The following is a 14,958-nucleotide window of genomic DNA, read 5'->3' on the forward strand; positions in this document are numbered from 1 at the left end:
ACCTTCTGTTGGCAAAAGTCAGTCACCCTGTTTGCCGGGGGGATGTCGTTTGAAGACGGAGGTGACCTTGTGCACCTTTCACTGCCCCTGTCTGAAGTGCCACATGAGAAAGCTGTTTCCAAGCAAGACTTTGCTTCCTGCAAAGAACTTAGATATTTCTTCCTCTCTGGCTGTAGGGACTCTGTGACGGACCACATCTCCCTTTCCTCTTTGACTGCTAGGAAAAACTGGAGGAAGCTGCCAGAATGATCCTCCTAGCTATTTCTTGATGGAGTAGTCATGGCCGTGTTAGACTGTGAGCCTCCACAGCCTGGGGTGGTGGTTTTACCTTCAGCATGAAACCCAGGCTTGGGTCAGCAAGGGAGACGCAAGCCGTGAATGGTGCCCCTCCTGGCCACCTTCAGAGCCCAGGGCCAGAGAGAGAATGACGCTAACCCGAGAAAAACCTATCCCTTGGAAAGCTCATCCCCGAATAACACACCGGCACCTCCCCCTGCACCACAGGAGGACCAGCTGTAGGACAAACCCACCTTTGTCTCGTGGCATCTATATCCACTAACATGTTGGACTCCATCACGGCCCTGAAGCATAGTTGAGGCAGGACTTGATATTATCCCATTTTACAGCTTGGGCAGCTGAGGCTTCGCAAGCTGACCCTGCCTCAGAGGCCTCCCATCCCCAACTGCCCTGCAGTTCCCGGAACACCACAGGTGACATTCAAGTCACCCAACACCACCGTGAATGCGGGTGAGGGAGGTTCGGACCATTGCTTGGGTGCTTAGAGTCAGGGGCTGTGACTTCTGGTCAAACCTCCCTGGTTAACCTTGTAGGGATATCAGCACATCTCACAGACTCCCGCTGCACGGGCCGTGGATAAATTTCAGTAACTGTCTCTTCTCTTGTGTGTGTATTTCTGTGTGTGTGCTTTTGTCAAACAGAAGAGCGTGAATTCCCCTCTGCGGCCACTGATCTCCAACACGGGACCAGAGGGGAGCAGGGGCCGGCCAGAGCTGCCCGAGGCGCCCAGCGTGGCTTGTCTAGTGCGGGGACCAGGGATGATCGGGCTGTGCACACAGATGTCTCCAGCCTCCAACTGTTCGCATAGCACACAGGGGACTCGTGGGTGGCCATTTGCCACTGCCAACTGAAACACTAGGATGGCAACGTTGACATCCTTCATGACGTTTCCAGGACAGACATTCAGGCAGAAAGTGCTGGCGCATTTTCTGTCTTCAAAGTAGAGGGCCATGCCTCACCAGTGTGAATAGTTTGGGCCCCGATGACCTCCTCCAAGTCCGCTCGCAGCCAGTGACACTCGCAAAAAAAAAAAAAACAACAAACAAAAAACAGAACTCCCAAAGCCCATCTTGGGTTTGGCTTCCGGCAGCTCTTGACCAATGTGGCCAAAGCCAGACGCCTCCTTGGGACACTTGGATTATTCATAAATGCAGCCTGCCCCGACCCTCCCTGAATAGCATCTGAAGTCTCTGTGGAGGTCATGGATCCTGAACAAAGTGTCAAGGGCACCAAGAAGGCTGAGGGAAGTCCCCGGAAGCGGCTGACCAAAGGAGAGGCCGTGCAGGCCAGTGTTTCGTCCAGTGCCCCGTACCCAGGCAGCGGCACGACTGCCACCCCAGAGGGCCCCCTCCAAGAGCTCCTCGCCCCGCAGCCCTTCCCGGGCCCCTCATCGGTTCTTAGGGAAGGCTCTCAGGAGAAAACAGGCCCTAAGAGGTCCTCCATTGAAACCTCCGTCCCCATCTCGAAGCTTCCGCAGCACCCTCTGACACCAGCATTCATGTCGCCCGGCAAACCGGAGCATCTCCTGGAGGGGTCCGCGTGGCAGCTGGTCGACCCCATGAGACCTGGACCCTCAAGCTCCTTTGTGACCCCTGGGCTCCATCCTCCGAGCCAGCTCCTGCCTTCCCACGCTTCCATCATCCCCCCCGAGGACCTGCCTGGCATCCCCAAAGTCTTTGTGCCCCGTCCCTCCCAGGTCACCTTGAAGGCCCCAGAAGAGGCGCCCAAGAAAGAGAGGAAGCCGCAGAAGCCCGGCAAGTACATATGCCAGTACTGTAGCCGGCCCTGCGCCAAGCCCAGCGTGCTCCAGAAACACATCCGCTCGCACACGGGCGAGAGGCCCTACCCCTGCGGCCCCTGCGGCTTCTCCTTCAAGACCAAGAGTAACCTGTACAAGCACAGGAAGTCCCACGCCCACCGCATCAAAGCCGGCCTGGCCTCCGGGGTGGGCGGAGAGATGTACCCCCCGGGGCTGGAGATGGAGAGGATCCCGGGGGAGGAGTTCGAGGAGCCCACCGAGGGGGAAAGCACAGACTCAGAAGAGGAAACAGGCACCACGTCTGCCCACCCCACAGAGCTCTCCCCCAGGCCCAAGCACCCCCTCTTGTCCAGCGGCTTGTACAGCTCTGGGAGCCAGGGCTCCAGTCACGACCGCTGTTCCTTGTCCCAGTCCAGCTCAGCCCCGTCGCTCGAGGACCCCACCCCGTTCTCGGAACCCTCCTCCGAACACCCCCTGAGCCAGAAACCCGAAGACACCCACACAATAAAGCAGAAGCTGGCCCTCCGCTTGAGTGAGAGGAAAAAGGTGATGGACGAGCAGGCGTTTCTGAGCCCGGGCAGCAAAGGGAGCACGGAGTCTGGATATTTCTCCCGCTCTGAGAGCGCCGAGCAGCAGGTCAGCCCCCCGAACACCAACGCCAGGTCCTATGCCGAGATCATCTTCGGCAAGTGCGGGCGGATCGGGCAGCGGACCGCCATGCTGACGGCCACGTCCACGCAGCCCCTCCTGCCGCTGTCCACCGAAGACAAGCCCAGCCTGGTGCCTTTGTCTGTGCCCCGGACGCAGGTCATAGAGCACATCACCAAGCTCATCACCATCAACGAGGCTGTGGTGGACACCAGCGAGATAGACAGCGTGAAGCCGAGGAGGAGCTCGCTGTCCAGGCGCAGCAGCATGGAGTCCCCCAAATCCAGCCTCTACCGGGAGCCCCTGTCGTCCCACGGCGAGAAAACGACGAAGCCCGAACAATCACTGCTGAGCCTCCAGCACCCGCCCAGCACCACCCCCCCTGTGCCTCTGCTGAGAAGCCACTCAATGCCTTCCGCCACCTGCACCCTCAGTACCCCCCATCACACCTTCCGAGGTAGCTACTCGTTCGACGACCACGTCACCGAGTCTGAAGCCCTGAGCCGCAGCACTCAAGTGCTTACCTCCCACCCCCGGATGCTCAAGCGCCAGCCGGCCATCGAACTACCTTTGGGAGGGGAGTACAGTTCCGAGGAGGCCGGGCCCAGTAGCAAAGACACAGCCTCCAAACCCGCGGACGAGCCGGAACCCAAGGAAAGTGACCTCACCAAAAAGACCAAGAAGGGCTTGAAAACGAAAGGGGTGATCTATGAATGTAACATATGCGGTGCTCGGTACAAGAAAAGGGACAATTACGAAGCCCACAGGAAGTACTACTGCTCGGAGCTGCAGATCACAAAGCCCGTCTCTGCAGGTGCTCACGTGTCCCCAGAAGCCGAAAAGAGTCAGGCTGAGCACGAGCCCTGGTCCCAGATGATGCATTACAAGCTGGGGACCACCCTGGAGCTCACTCCGCTGAGGAAGAGGAGGAAGGAGAAGAGCCTCGGGGATGAGGAAGAGCCGCCTGCCTTTGAGTCGACTAAAAGTCAGTTTGGCAGCCCCGGGCCATCCGATGCTGCTCGGAACCTTCCCCTGGAGTCCACCAAGTCACCAGCAGAACCGAGTAAGTCAGTGCCCTCCCTGGAGGGACCCGCGGGCTTCCCGCCCAGGACTCCCAAGCCAGGGTCTGGTCTCGAGTCAGGGAAGGAGAGGAGAACAACGTCCAAAGAAATTTCCGTCATCCAGCACACCAGCTCCTTCGAGAAGTCCGACTCCCTGGAGCAGCCCAGCGGCCTGGAAGGGGAAGACAAGCCCCCGGCCCCGTTCTCCTCGCCCCCGCCCGCCCCACACGGACGCTCCGCCCACTCCCTGCAGCCCAGGCTGGTCCGCCAGCCCAACATCCAGGTCCCCGAGATCCTGGTGACGGAGGAGCCCGACCGGCCAGACACGGAGCCTGAGCCGCCTCCCAAGGAGCCCGAGAAGACAGAGGGATTCCAGTGGCCCCAGCGCAGCCAGACGCTCGCCCAGCTCCCGGCAGAGAAGCTGCCGCCTAAGAAGAAGAGGCTGCGCCTGGCAGAGATGGCCCAGTCATCGGGGGAGTCCAGCTTCGAGTCCTCCGCGCCCCTGTCTCGCAGCCCCAGCCAGGAGAGCGGTGTCTCTCTGAGCGGGTCCAGCCGCTCCGCCTCCTTCGAGAGGGATGACCACGGAAAAGCCGAGGCCCCCGGGCTCTTGTCCGACACGCGCCCCAAGCCCTTGGGCACCCACATGCTGACCGTCCCCAGCCACCACCCGCACGCCCGAGAGATGCGGAGGTCAGCCTCAGAGCAGAGCCCCAACATTTCCCACTCCGCCCACATGACCGAGACACGCAGCAAATCATTCGACTACGGCAGCTTGTCCCTGACAGGCTCTTTGGCGCCGGCCCCAGCGGCTCCCGCTGCCCCGGCGGCCCCCACAGCCCCGCCAGAGAGAAGGAAATGCTTTTTGGTGAGACAGGCCTCTCTGAGCAGGCCTCCAGAAACTGAGCCAGAGGCCGCCCCCAAGGGACGACAGGAGAGCGAGGAACCAAAGCCCTCATGCAGTAAGCCTTCCGCCAAAAGCTCACTGCCCCAGATTTCCTCGGCGGCCACCTCGCACAGCGGGCACCCGGGAGGCAAGAGCCAGGGGCAGGACAGACCCCAGCTGGGGTCCACTCCGCCCTACACAGAAGCTCTGCAGGCATTCCACCACCCCGTTGCCCAGCTCCCCCTGCATGAGAAACCCTACCTGCCCCCACCCGTCTCCCTCTTCTCCTTCCAGCCCCTCTTGCAGCACGAGCCAGGACAGTCTTCAGAATTCTTCTCCACCCAGGCCGTGTCCAGCCTCCTCTCCGCCCCGTACTCCATGCCGCCGCTTCCTCCCTCCTTATTTCAAGCCCCGCCACTTCCCCTCCAGCCCACCGTTCTGCACCCGGGCCAGCTCCACCTCCCCCAGCTCATGCCTCACCCAGCCAGCCTCCCCTTCCGGCAGCCCCCTTCGTTTCTTCCCGTGCCGTACCCTGCCTCGTCGGCACTCTCTTCTGGATTTTTCCTGCCTCTGCAATCCCAGTTCTCGCTTCCGCTCCCCGGTGACGTGGAGAGCCATCTGCCCCAGATCAAAACCAGCCCGGCCCCGCTAGCAACGGGAACGGCCGGCCTCTCCCCCAGCACAGAGTACAGCAGTGATGTCCAGCTGTCCCCCGTGGCTCCCCCGGCCAGCTGTTCGGCACCCACATCGGCCCCCCCGCTGACCCTGCCCGCCTGCCCAGACACCATGGTATCCCTGGTTGTGCCCGTCCGCATTCAGACCAACATGCCGTCCTACGGGAGTGCCATGTACACGACCCTGTCCCAGATCCTGGTCACCCAGTCCCAGAGCAGCTCCACAACCATGACTCTTCCCAAGTTTGAGGAGCCCCCGTGCAAAGGGACAAGTGTGTGTGGGACGGATGTGTACGAGGTCCGGCCTGGATTGGCTGGGGTGAGCGAAGAGCAGAGCAGAGGTTTCCCGACTCCATACTTGAGAGTGCCTGTGACATTGCCCGAAAGAAAAGGCGCCTCCCTGTCCTCGGAGAGCGTCCTGAGTCCGGAGGGGAGTTCTTCAACGGTCGGGGGGAGCAAACGTGTCCTTTCACCAGCTGGCAGCCTTGAACTTACCATGGAAACCCAGCAGCAAAAAAGGGTGAAGGAAGAGGAGGCTTCCAAGGCAGATGAAAAACTTGAGCTGGTAAAACCATGCAGCGTGGTGCTCACCAGCACGGAGGACGGCAAGAGGCCGGAGAAATCCCACTTGGGCAGCCAGGGCCAGGCCAGGAGGGAGCTAGAAACACTGTCCAGCCTATCCTCAGATCCGTCTGACCCAAAGGAAATCAGTCCCCTTCCTCACTCCTCATTGTCCCATGTGACGGCCCCAGGCTCAGAGGCTTTGAAGGAATATGCCCAACCACCCGCTAAGCCTCACCGAAGAGGGCTGCCCTCACTGAGTGTGAAGAAAGAAGATTCCAAGGAACAACCTGACCTCCCTCCACTGGCACCTTCCAGCTCGCTGCCTCTGTCAGAAACGTCCCCCAGACCAGCCAAGTCGCAAGAAGGTACGGACTCAAAGAAGGTACTGCAGTTCCCCAGCCTCCACACGACCACTAATGTCAGTTGGTGCTATTTAAACTACATTAAGCCAAATCACATCCAGCATGCAGATAGGAGGTCCTCTGTTTACGCTGGTTGGTGCATAAGTTTGTACAACCCCAACCTTCCGGGGGTTTCCACTAAAGCTGCTTTGTCCCTCCTGAGGTCTAAGCAGAAGGTGAGCAAAGAAACATATACCATGGCCACAGCTCCGCATCCTGAGACAGGAAGGCTTGTGCCATCCAGCTCCCGCAAGCCCCGCATGACAGAGGTAAGTCTGCCTTGTTCTCCTTCTCCTTGCTGTATTGCTGAAGCCTGTGCTGAGCTTTTAAAGGCGCACTCTCCTCAAGTTCTGTTTGCATAACTAGAGCAGAACGAGTGGGCAGATTTCCTCTCTGTCAGCTGTGACTGACCACCGTATGAGAAAACATATTTATTGGGTTTCTTTTTGTGTCCCTCATCGTCAGACTAGATACATTTCGATAAAGTAAGATTTAAAGTAATCCTGCTTTCCCATTAGTAGCTTCTATTGTAAAAGCAAAGACACCATCTGAGTCAGGACAAAAAAAAAAAAAAAAAAATCTCCAAAAGACTGAATCGGAAACCTTGGCTGATGGGAAAGTCTGCAGCAATTTGAAAACTTTATGCCACTGCCCACGTTCCTTCCTTGTCCTGTCAGCCTTTTCCTGCTTTTCTTATTCTCTACACCTGCTATTTCCATTCTCTGGTTACCACTCAGAATCTTCCCACTCCCAGAGTTTCTAGAATTTGGCACAAACAACTCCTGAAATATTTCTTCTTTCTTTTCCACGAGCTGGCTGGAAAAGAAAGTGTTGGCTGCAGTGCTCCCTGTCACCAGTAGGGGGCAAGATCACTCACAGCTGTGCTGTGTGGCAGCACCTTTCCCTAAGGGTTCACATGTACTCCTCAGTTGCCTCTGATCTGAGGCTGCTCCAGGAGCCATAGAGTGACGCCTGCAAGTTCAGGAAATTGGAAATTTGATGGTTCCAACTTTGCTTCAGATACCCAAACAGCTCCATACCCTGATAAGGCCAGCCTAAGGACCCCGGCCGTGCCATGTCGGCCGATTGACATTGTTCTGTCGATTGAGTAGCCTCAGTGTGCCAGGCGCTGTGCTGGGCCCTTGAATCCAGTCAGTGGTTATTTCTACTTATGAGGCAGGAGGACCATCCCCTCTCTATAGATGAGGGACCCAAGGGTCAGGGGTGAGAGAAGTCAAGGCCATATATGGTAGATATTTGACAAACCCAGAATTTGCACTTAGATCTGACTCCAGAGACTCAATTTCTTCTTCTTCCAAATATTTGAGGAAAGAAGACCGTAAAAGTGACTGCAAATTTTAAAATGTTCATCAGTGTGTCTTCAGGCCAGATGCTTTGCTCAAATCAGGCATAAATCCACTAAACTACATTCATCTTACAGATAAATGAACAAAACTGTGTTCTGGAACTTCTCCTGTGTTTGCGTCCTCCTCTTTTATCATTGAGTAAAATTTGTGCACTGAGTTTGTCCTTAGCTCAGCTGGGTATGCTTCACAGGATTGTTTCCCAGATGTATCCTCTGACTGTCCTGTCAGTCTATGGACGTCCCTAAATGAGATTTCCACTTTTGCCATAAAGTGGCAAATCATGACTGATTTGCTCTCCTGTGTATCTTGCTGGCTACGTCTACTCCCAAAATGCTTTTATACTTATATTCATACTTACAGCTTCTTGTGCACCTGCTGTGGGCCAAGTGGTGTGCTAGACTTCACTTTCATCCTTACAACCACCTTGGAAGTTAGGGTACTACATCACCATTTTATGGATGAGAATACCAACACACAGAGAAGTTAGGTAACCTGTACAGGGCTGCACGGGACATGGCGGAGCCCGGATTCAAAATTAGACCTCACTCCAGAGCCCTTTCAAATGATCTGGGCTGCCTCCCCGCTTTAATGACTATACACTAAAAGGTCATTTATGAAAAAGTAAGGCTTAATTTAGCTTAATGGAGTTCAGCAGTCTTTTGCTTAAAATGCCGCTTTCAGGGGCGCCTGGGTGGCGCAGTCGGTTAAGCGTCCGACTTCAGCCAGGTCACGATCTCGCGGTCCGTGAGTTCGAGCCCCGCGTCAGGCTCTGGGCTGATGGCTCGGAGCCTGGAGCCTGTTTCCGCTTCTGTGTCTCCCTCTCTCTCTGCCCCTCCCCCGTTCATGCTCTGTCTCTCTCTGTCCCAAAAATAAATAAAAACGGGGGCGCCTGGGTGGCGCAGTCGGTTAAGCGTCCGACTTCAGTCAGGTCACGATCTCGCGGTCCGTGAGTTCGAGCCCCGCGTCAGGCTCTGGGCTGATGGCTCGGAGCCTGGAGCCTGTTTCTGATTCTGTGTCTCCCTCTCTCTCTGCCCCTCCCCCGTTCATGCTCTGTCTCTCTGTCCCAAAAATAAAATAAAAAAAAAAAAAAAAAAAACGTTCAAAAATAAATAAAAACGTTGAAAAAAAAATTTTTAAAAAAATGCCGCTTTCATAAAATGAGCTGAAACCTGCAAACTTTTTCTCGGAATAACTCAACAGATTCACTGGCAGATTTCCTGCCAGAAGTGCGCCAGTCTGGTGCACTAATATTAACTGCATGGCCCACTGCTTGATGCCTTGCTACAATTACACCTCTCTCTCTCTCTCTGGCCACTGTTTGCATATCTCCCGTGATGGGGAGCTCACCCCCTCTTGGTACAACCCAACCTATCTTTGGACAGTGCTCCAAGGAAGTTCTTTACTGTATTGAGCTTGTAGCTTCTGTTCTCTGTTAGTAGCTCTGAAAAGGCCCTTCAGGTTATCTTAGCATTTTAAAGGTCTTCCAAACTGTCTTCATGAAGGTCTAGGTCACCCTATCGGGTTTGAGTTTGGTCATAGGTACTTTTTTCTGTACATAAGCCCTGGAGGAACTCAAGCTTATACAAAAGTTCATGTGGGAGCCACATTCCGATCATTCCCCAGGTTTCTCCTGCTTCTTTCTCCTTGGGGATCATTTTGACAACCACATATAGCAAACAGAAGGAATAAGGATTCCAGTGTCAGGTTTCCCAGATTTGAATCCCACTTCCCCGCTTACTAGCTGTGTGACCTTGAGCCAGCTACCTACTCTGTCTGTGCGTTGGTTTCCTCATCTGTAAACTAGAGATACCAAAAATACTTAGCTCATAGGACTGTGGAGATAAGAAAGTGAGTTAAAATATACAAAGTGTGTTTAGAACAGTACTTGGCACATTGGCACTCAATAATCGTTTTTATGATGGAAAGACAATCATATTATTGTCTTTAAAAGCCAACATGGAGCCCTGGCCCACCTGCTCCGTTCTAGCAGTGTTTCCTGATAGAGTGGTTCGTTGCCACCCAAACCAGCCTCCTCCAGCTTAGCCCAGACATCACAGCTGGTTGTGAGAGAAAAGTCATCCATCAGCCTGGGGGAGGCCCCTTGCTCATTCTGTGGGTGGCCCAGATGGCAGGCTGAGATAGGAGTGAGAACAGCAACTCTGGAAACCCATGGGTATTACACGAAGTCAGCTGCCTTCTGTCAAAGCTGCGGTCCATAGCCTCACTTGGTCTCCCATCTCCAATTCTGAAGAGACTGTTTGGGGGGGGGGGGGGGTCACTGAGTCATAGGCATTGGCCCTGACCTGGATCTTCAGGATGATCTAAATCCCCTCAGAGGTGAGCTAAACCCAGAAAGATGAAGTAATCCACCCAAAGGCGGCTCAGCACGCACTAGCCTACGTGGAGCCAAAACTCAGATTCCCTGATGCCCAACCAGCTACCTTTCTGCTCAGCCCAACCCACGTTTATAGCGGCAGGTGTCATGGCTGCCACAGGAGCCTGGGGCTTAGATCGCCCCCGCCCGCAGAGACATGGTTGCTTCTCCCACTGGCTGTAAACCTGACCTTGACTGACAGCAGCATAAACGAGGGCGAGAATCTCACTCCTGGCACTGTGGGCCCCAGCCCCCAGCCCAGCATCACTGCTCCCTATTCAAGGGTATGCCCACCTGCTGCTGCCATCAGAGGGTCTAGAGGACCTGTTGCTCTCATGAGCCAGCTCTCCCCACTGGGGCCCACAGCGCTGTGAAAAGATCGGGTTCCCTCAGACTACCAGCCAGAGCCTGCACAGCCCCCTCCAGGTGCATGCCCATCAGTGAGCATGGTCAGGGCCCTCGGGATGCCTGCACTCTGCTCCCAGCAATGTCCTTAACTTGGAGGGTGACCTTGACTTCCTGATCTATAAAAGAGAACTGGACCAGTTCATCTCCAGGATGGAGTGTTCATTTATTTGCTCCGCATTCCTTACCCATCCTCTCTGAAGCAGGCCCTGTTTTGGGGGCTGGCATGACCGAGGACGCCAGCATAAGGACCTGTCCCCAGAAGGTCCTAGACTAGTGTGAAAGGAAAGGCAAACACAGCTCCCGTGGGAAAGCCTGGTCTCCCCAGGAGAAGGACCTGGTCGGAGTCCCAGTTTTGACACTAACCACGTGGCCTTGAAGAAGGGGCTTCACCTCTCTGGGGATCAGTTTCCTTCTTTCTGCAAACTGCAGCTACTAACGCATCTGCACAGGGTCGAGGGAAGAGTAAGTGAGCTACACACAGTTAAGAGTAAGCGTGCAGTGCCATCAAAGGCACCGTTCTATGACTACCGTTTAACAGCAGTGATTTTGTCATTCTGCGGTGGGCCAGGTTCACCTCCCTTCGCTGGTTTCCCCGGAAGGCCAGAAAGATCTAGCTAGAGTGCAGAAGTCAGAAGAGAAGCGAGGGAAGCCGGAGGAAGATGCTCCTGCCTCCAAAAGAGGGGAGCCAGCGAGGATCAAAATCTTCGAAGGAGGGTAAGAATCACGTTTGGTTTGCAATATTTGGTTCTGCTTCCTGTGGAGTAAGAGGTGGCACCGTCTGTGTTGAGCGGCGGTGAGCGTCTCTCCCGGCGGGGCTGTGCCCACAGGTGCTTGCCCGCAGGCGCCATGTTCGTGGGACTCGAAGGCCACCTCGGTTTCAGAATGCCGGGCTCTCTGGTGGGGGATGGGAACAGGGCGTCTGCTGAGGACTGGAGGAGTCTGGGTCTTTCTCCAGCCCCTTCGTTCTTCCGATGCTGGCCGGGTTTCTAGTCCCTGCATTGGGGCCGCTAGTCGTCTCCCAGGTCCTGTCTGGACTGCCATTTACTTTGGTGCGTGTTCCCCCCAAAATCACCTCTGTCCTGCCCAAGCGGCCACCTTGGCCTGCCTGGTGTCCCACAGGGGACTCGGGCTCTGCCCGCAGGCTGTTTGCAGGGCTGATAATGAAGGCAGTGCTCGCACCAGCTGTCTACACCCGTCCCCATTCTGACTGGTCGGGGTCCAGGATGCATCAGTTGGTCAGTGTTTGGAATATCACCCCTGGTGTTTTACCTTTGGTGCTTGTCTTTGGAAACCTAATGATCCAAACATCTCGGAACTCACACTCTGGGGCCCTCTGGGCTCCGGAAGGGTACCTTGTTTCGGACTTGCTTTGTGGAAGTTTTGTGCAAGCTGTGTTCTATGTGACCGTGTGTTTGCTCCCCGGGATATGGGTGTCTGTAAGCAGATCCTGTGGTGTCTGTCTCAGGGTCCTGTGTCTGTGTCTCCAATGTAATCAATGCAGCCCTCCTCGTACCCAGCCCCAAGGGACAACGGCATGAGGGAAAACCTACCTTCCAAGAAGGACAGTCCTCACGGACACCAGCCAACACGGGGTGTCACTGGGGGCCCGCCATTCCCTAGCACCTGGAGGTGCCGAACTCACAAGGTCAAAGCGGGAGGTGTTGGACTCCTCTCTTGGTTGGGGAAAACAGAGGCGGCCAAGTTCCCGGTGGCAGTGGCCAGCAGGGGCTGTCAGCAGAGGGTGTTTGGAAACGAAACTTGGGGAGTTGGGTTGTCACGGTGACATCGAGGGGGTTGGGGATGACAAAAAATGGCAGTGGTAAGACTACCACCCTGTAGGGCAGAAACATCCCACCCAGAATTCCAATAGTGGCTCCATTGGGAAATACTAGATCAAAGGTTTTTCAAAATACTGACCCTCTTTCCAACTGGGGACAGACCAGTTTCCTCTCCTGCTATTTGAATAGAGCGCCCTCTTGTGTCTCTGTGTTCTCATATCATTGGGTACTTAAAAGGCCCCCTAAGACTTCATCCAAGGATTGATGCTTCTGGTCACAGGGACTTGCCTTCTCTCCTCTTGCTTCAAGGGACGCCAGGGTGGCTCAATCCATTAAGCGTCCGACTCTTAATCTGAGTTCAGGTCTCGATCTCAAGGTTGTGAGTTTCAGCCCCGCGTTGGGCTCTGCGTTGGGTTCTGCGCTAGGCATGAAGCCTTCTTAAAAAAAAAAAAAAAAAAAAGAAAAGAAAAGAAACAAGAAAATCGCCTTGCAGAAGAACTGTGAGGCCCTGAGGGGCCGCTGAGTGATAGCTGGTGTGCACAAAGAGGTTTGCTTCTTCCCTGAGAAGCAGCTGCCCCCAGACTGGAGGTCGGGTCCCCGAGGCGGCTCCCTGCTGCCCTTGTTCCCCTGGGAAGCCTGAGCTCCAGAAGGACAGCTGGCAGGAGCCTCCCCTGATCCCGGTTAGTTCACATCTCCAGCTACGTGCTGGAGTCTCTCTGCCACATGATCTGCCTTCAGCTGAAACGTGGAAGGTTACACCCGAGTCCCCTTCTCTTCCTACCGCCTGGGCATCGGTGCCCCCCCTCCATTGTCCCATCCAGGTTGCCATTTAGTCCCACCTGCTCTCTTCCAGAATCTCCCTCTCTTTCTAGGTCCATCCTCCCTGCCCCTCCCACTTACCTCTCTTCCGCTCAGACAAGCCCTCACGTCTCCAGCTCGGTTTCCTCATGTGTTAGAGGGAAAAAACAACATGCTCTGTTGATCGGCGGAGGATCCTGTGCTGTGCCACCCATGGGCCATGGTTCATGGCACTGAGCATTTTGTCACTACCGTACCCATCTCATGTGTCTCCCTCCAGGATGATCTCGCTCTCTTCCGCAGGCTGTGAGACATGTCCTCCTCAGTCCCTCAGCTTGTCACATCCAATTTGAGCGCTTCAGGGTCATGTAGTGTCACCCGTCAGATTCTCTTCTCCCGCAGCCCAGCTGTCCCATCTGGGCCCTCGCTGCACCTCCCACGCCCCACTTCTGGTGACCCCTCTATATTCATGGTTCTCTGGGGGCTGGTATCACCCCCCCCCAGGAATGTTTGGAAATTTGGGGAGAGTGTTTTAGGTTGCCATATACATGGGGGCACCTCTGGCATTTCATGGATGGAGTCAAGGATGCGACCATCCATGCAACCAAGCACAAAACCACTCAAACTGCCAGGGATGTCCCCCACCCAGAAAATGACTATGCCCTTCAAGCAGACCCATCTGAGGTCCACAGTTTTGTCTTAGATCCCTGTCTTCCTTTTTTCTTTCATTTTCTTCCCCTCCTCCTCCCTCTCTGCCTCCTCCTCCTCTTTCTTCTTCTCCTCCTCCTCCCCCTCCTTTTCTTCCTCCTCCCCTTCCTTCTCCTCCTCCTCCCCCTCCTCCTTCTTTCCCCTTCTTCTCCTTCTCCTTCTCCTTCTCCTTCTCACAGCAGACATTTATATTTCACTTCAGGACACATTCAACAAGGGGTTCTGTTCCTAAGAACCACTAAGGCATCTAGGGCGACAGAGACTGAGAGAGGAAGATGAAAAATAGCCAGTTATGCACTGCCTCCTACAGCTTCCACCCAGAAGCTTCTATTTTCTTGCAATGGCCAGGGCAAGCCCCGCAGCCTCACCTGCTGCATGGGGGAACCAGACGTACTTGGTAGACAGCACTGACTACTCCGGTGGCTTTAACATGCATCTGCAACTTGTTTTTACTCAACAATGTTTTCGAGATGTATCCTTGTTGATTCACATAGATCTGATTCATAGCAGTAAGTCGATAAGCCGGACACAAAGAGTAGATACCATGGGACCAACACTCATGAGTCTTTTTATCACTAATCAAGCTACTCACTAGTCTCCCTACCTTCTTCTTGACCTCCAACCCAGCAATTGATCAATTAACCAATCCATCAAGGTGGGGCCATTTATTCCGTGTCTTGTGGGTGCTCTGGGCCCGAAGATACCCAGAGCCAAGGGGATAAACCATGGTTCTGCTCTTAAGGTGCTTGGTGAGTGGTTCAGGTGGTAGCACAAGGCTGAGGTGTGGATTGCTCGTGTTGAGATGCTCACAACAGACAGGGGTCCCTGGGTCTAGAGCAGCCAAAAGAGGCTTCCTGGACAGGGTGGGGCTAGGCCTGGAAAGGTGGGTGAGACTGGGACAGGCCAAGAGGGAAGGTAGCTCAGTCAGCAGTCTGAAAATAATGGCGACCCACGTACTTGGTCAGACTGATTTCTTTTGGCCTGAAGTGTTCTCCCTTGTCATCACTTATCTCCTTGGTTTCAAACGTTGTCACTGCACCAGTGGCACTAAATCTGGGTCTCCGGCTAGAACCTCATTCCTGAACTATACGCCCTTGCTTCTGATGCTTCCTGGGCCCCTCAATTTCAGCATGTACTGACCAAGCCACCAACAGAATCTTCTTCTACATCCAGACCTTGGATGATGTACTCAGACGTTCACACTCAAAACCTTAGTATCATCTTGGACACCTTTTCTC

The 14,958-nt window shown here is 54.9% G+C and overlaps 1 protein-coding gene across 3 annotated transcripts in view; it reads left to right on the forward strand.

Moving 5' to 3' along the window:
* The window catches only part of HIVEP3 (HIVEP zinc finger 3), a 473,741-nt gene that overhangs the window by 409,842 nt on the left and 48,941 nt on the right, over positions 1-14,958 (forward strand). For all 3 annotated transcript variants that reach the window (XM_058717826.1, XM_058717829.1, XM_058717828.1), the window contains 2 exons: positions 939-6,556; positions 11,005-11,150. In XM_058717826.1, coding sequence (XP_058573809.1) covers positions 1,499-6,556; positions 11,005-11,150 — 5,204 coding nt within the window. In that variant the 5' untranslated portion in view covers positions 939-1,498. The remainder of the gene's footprint in view (positions 1-938; positions 6,557-11,004; positions 11,151-14,958) is intronic.

The sequence above is a fragment of the Neofelis nebulosa genome, chromosome 2, assembly GCF_028018385.1.
Source record: "Neofelis nebulosa isolate mNeoNeb1 chromosome 2, mNeoNeb1.pri, whole genome shotgun sequence".
NCBI classification, from domain to species: Eukaryota; Metazoa; Chordata; class Mammalia; order Carnivora; family Felidae; genus Neofelis; species Neofelis nebulosa.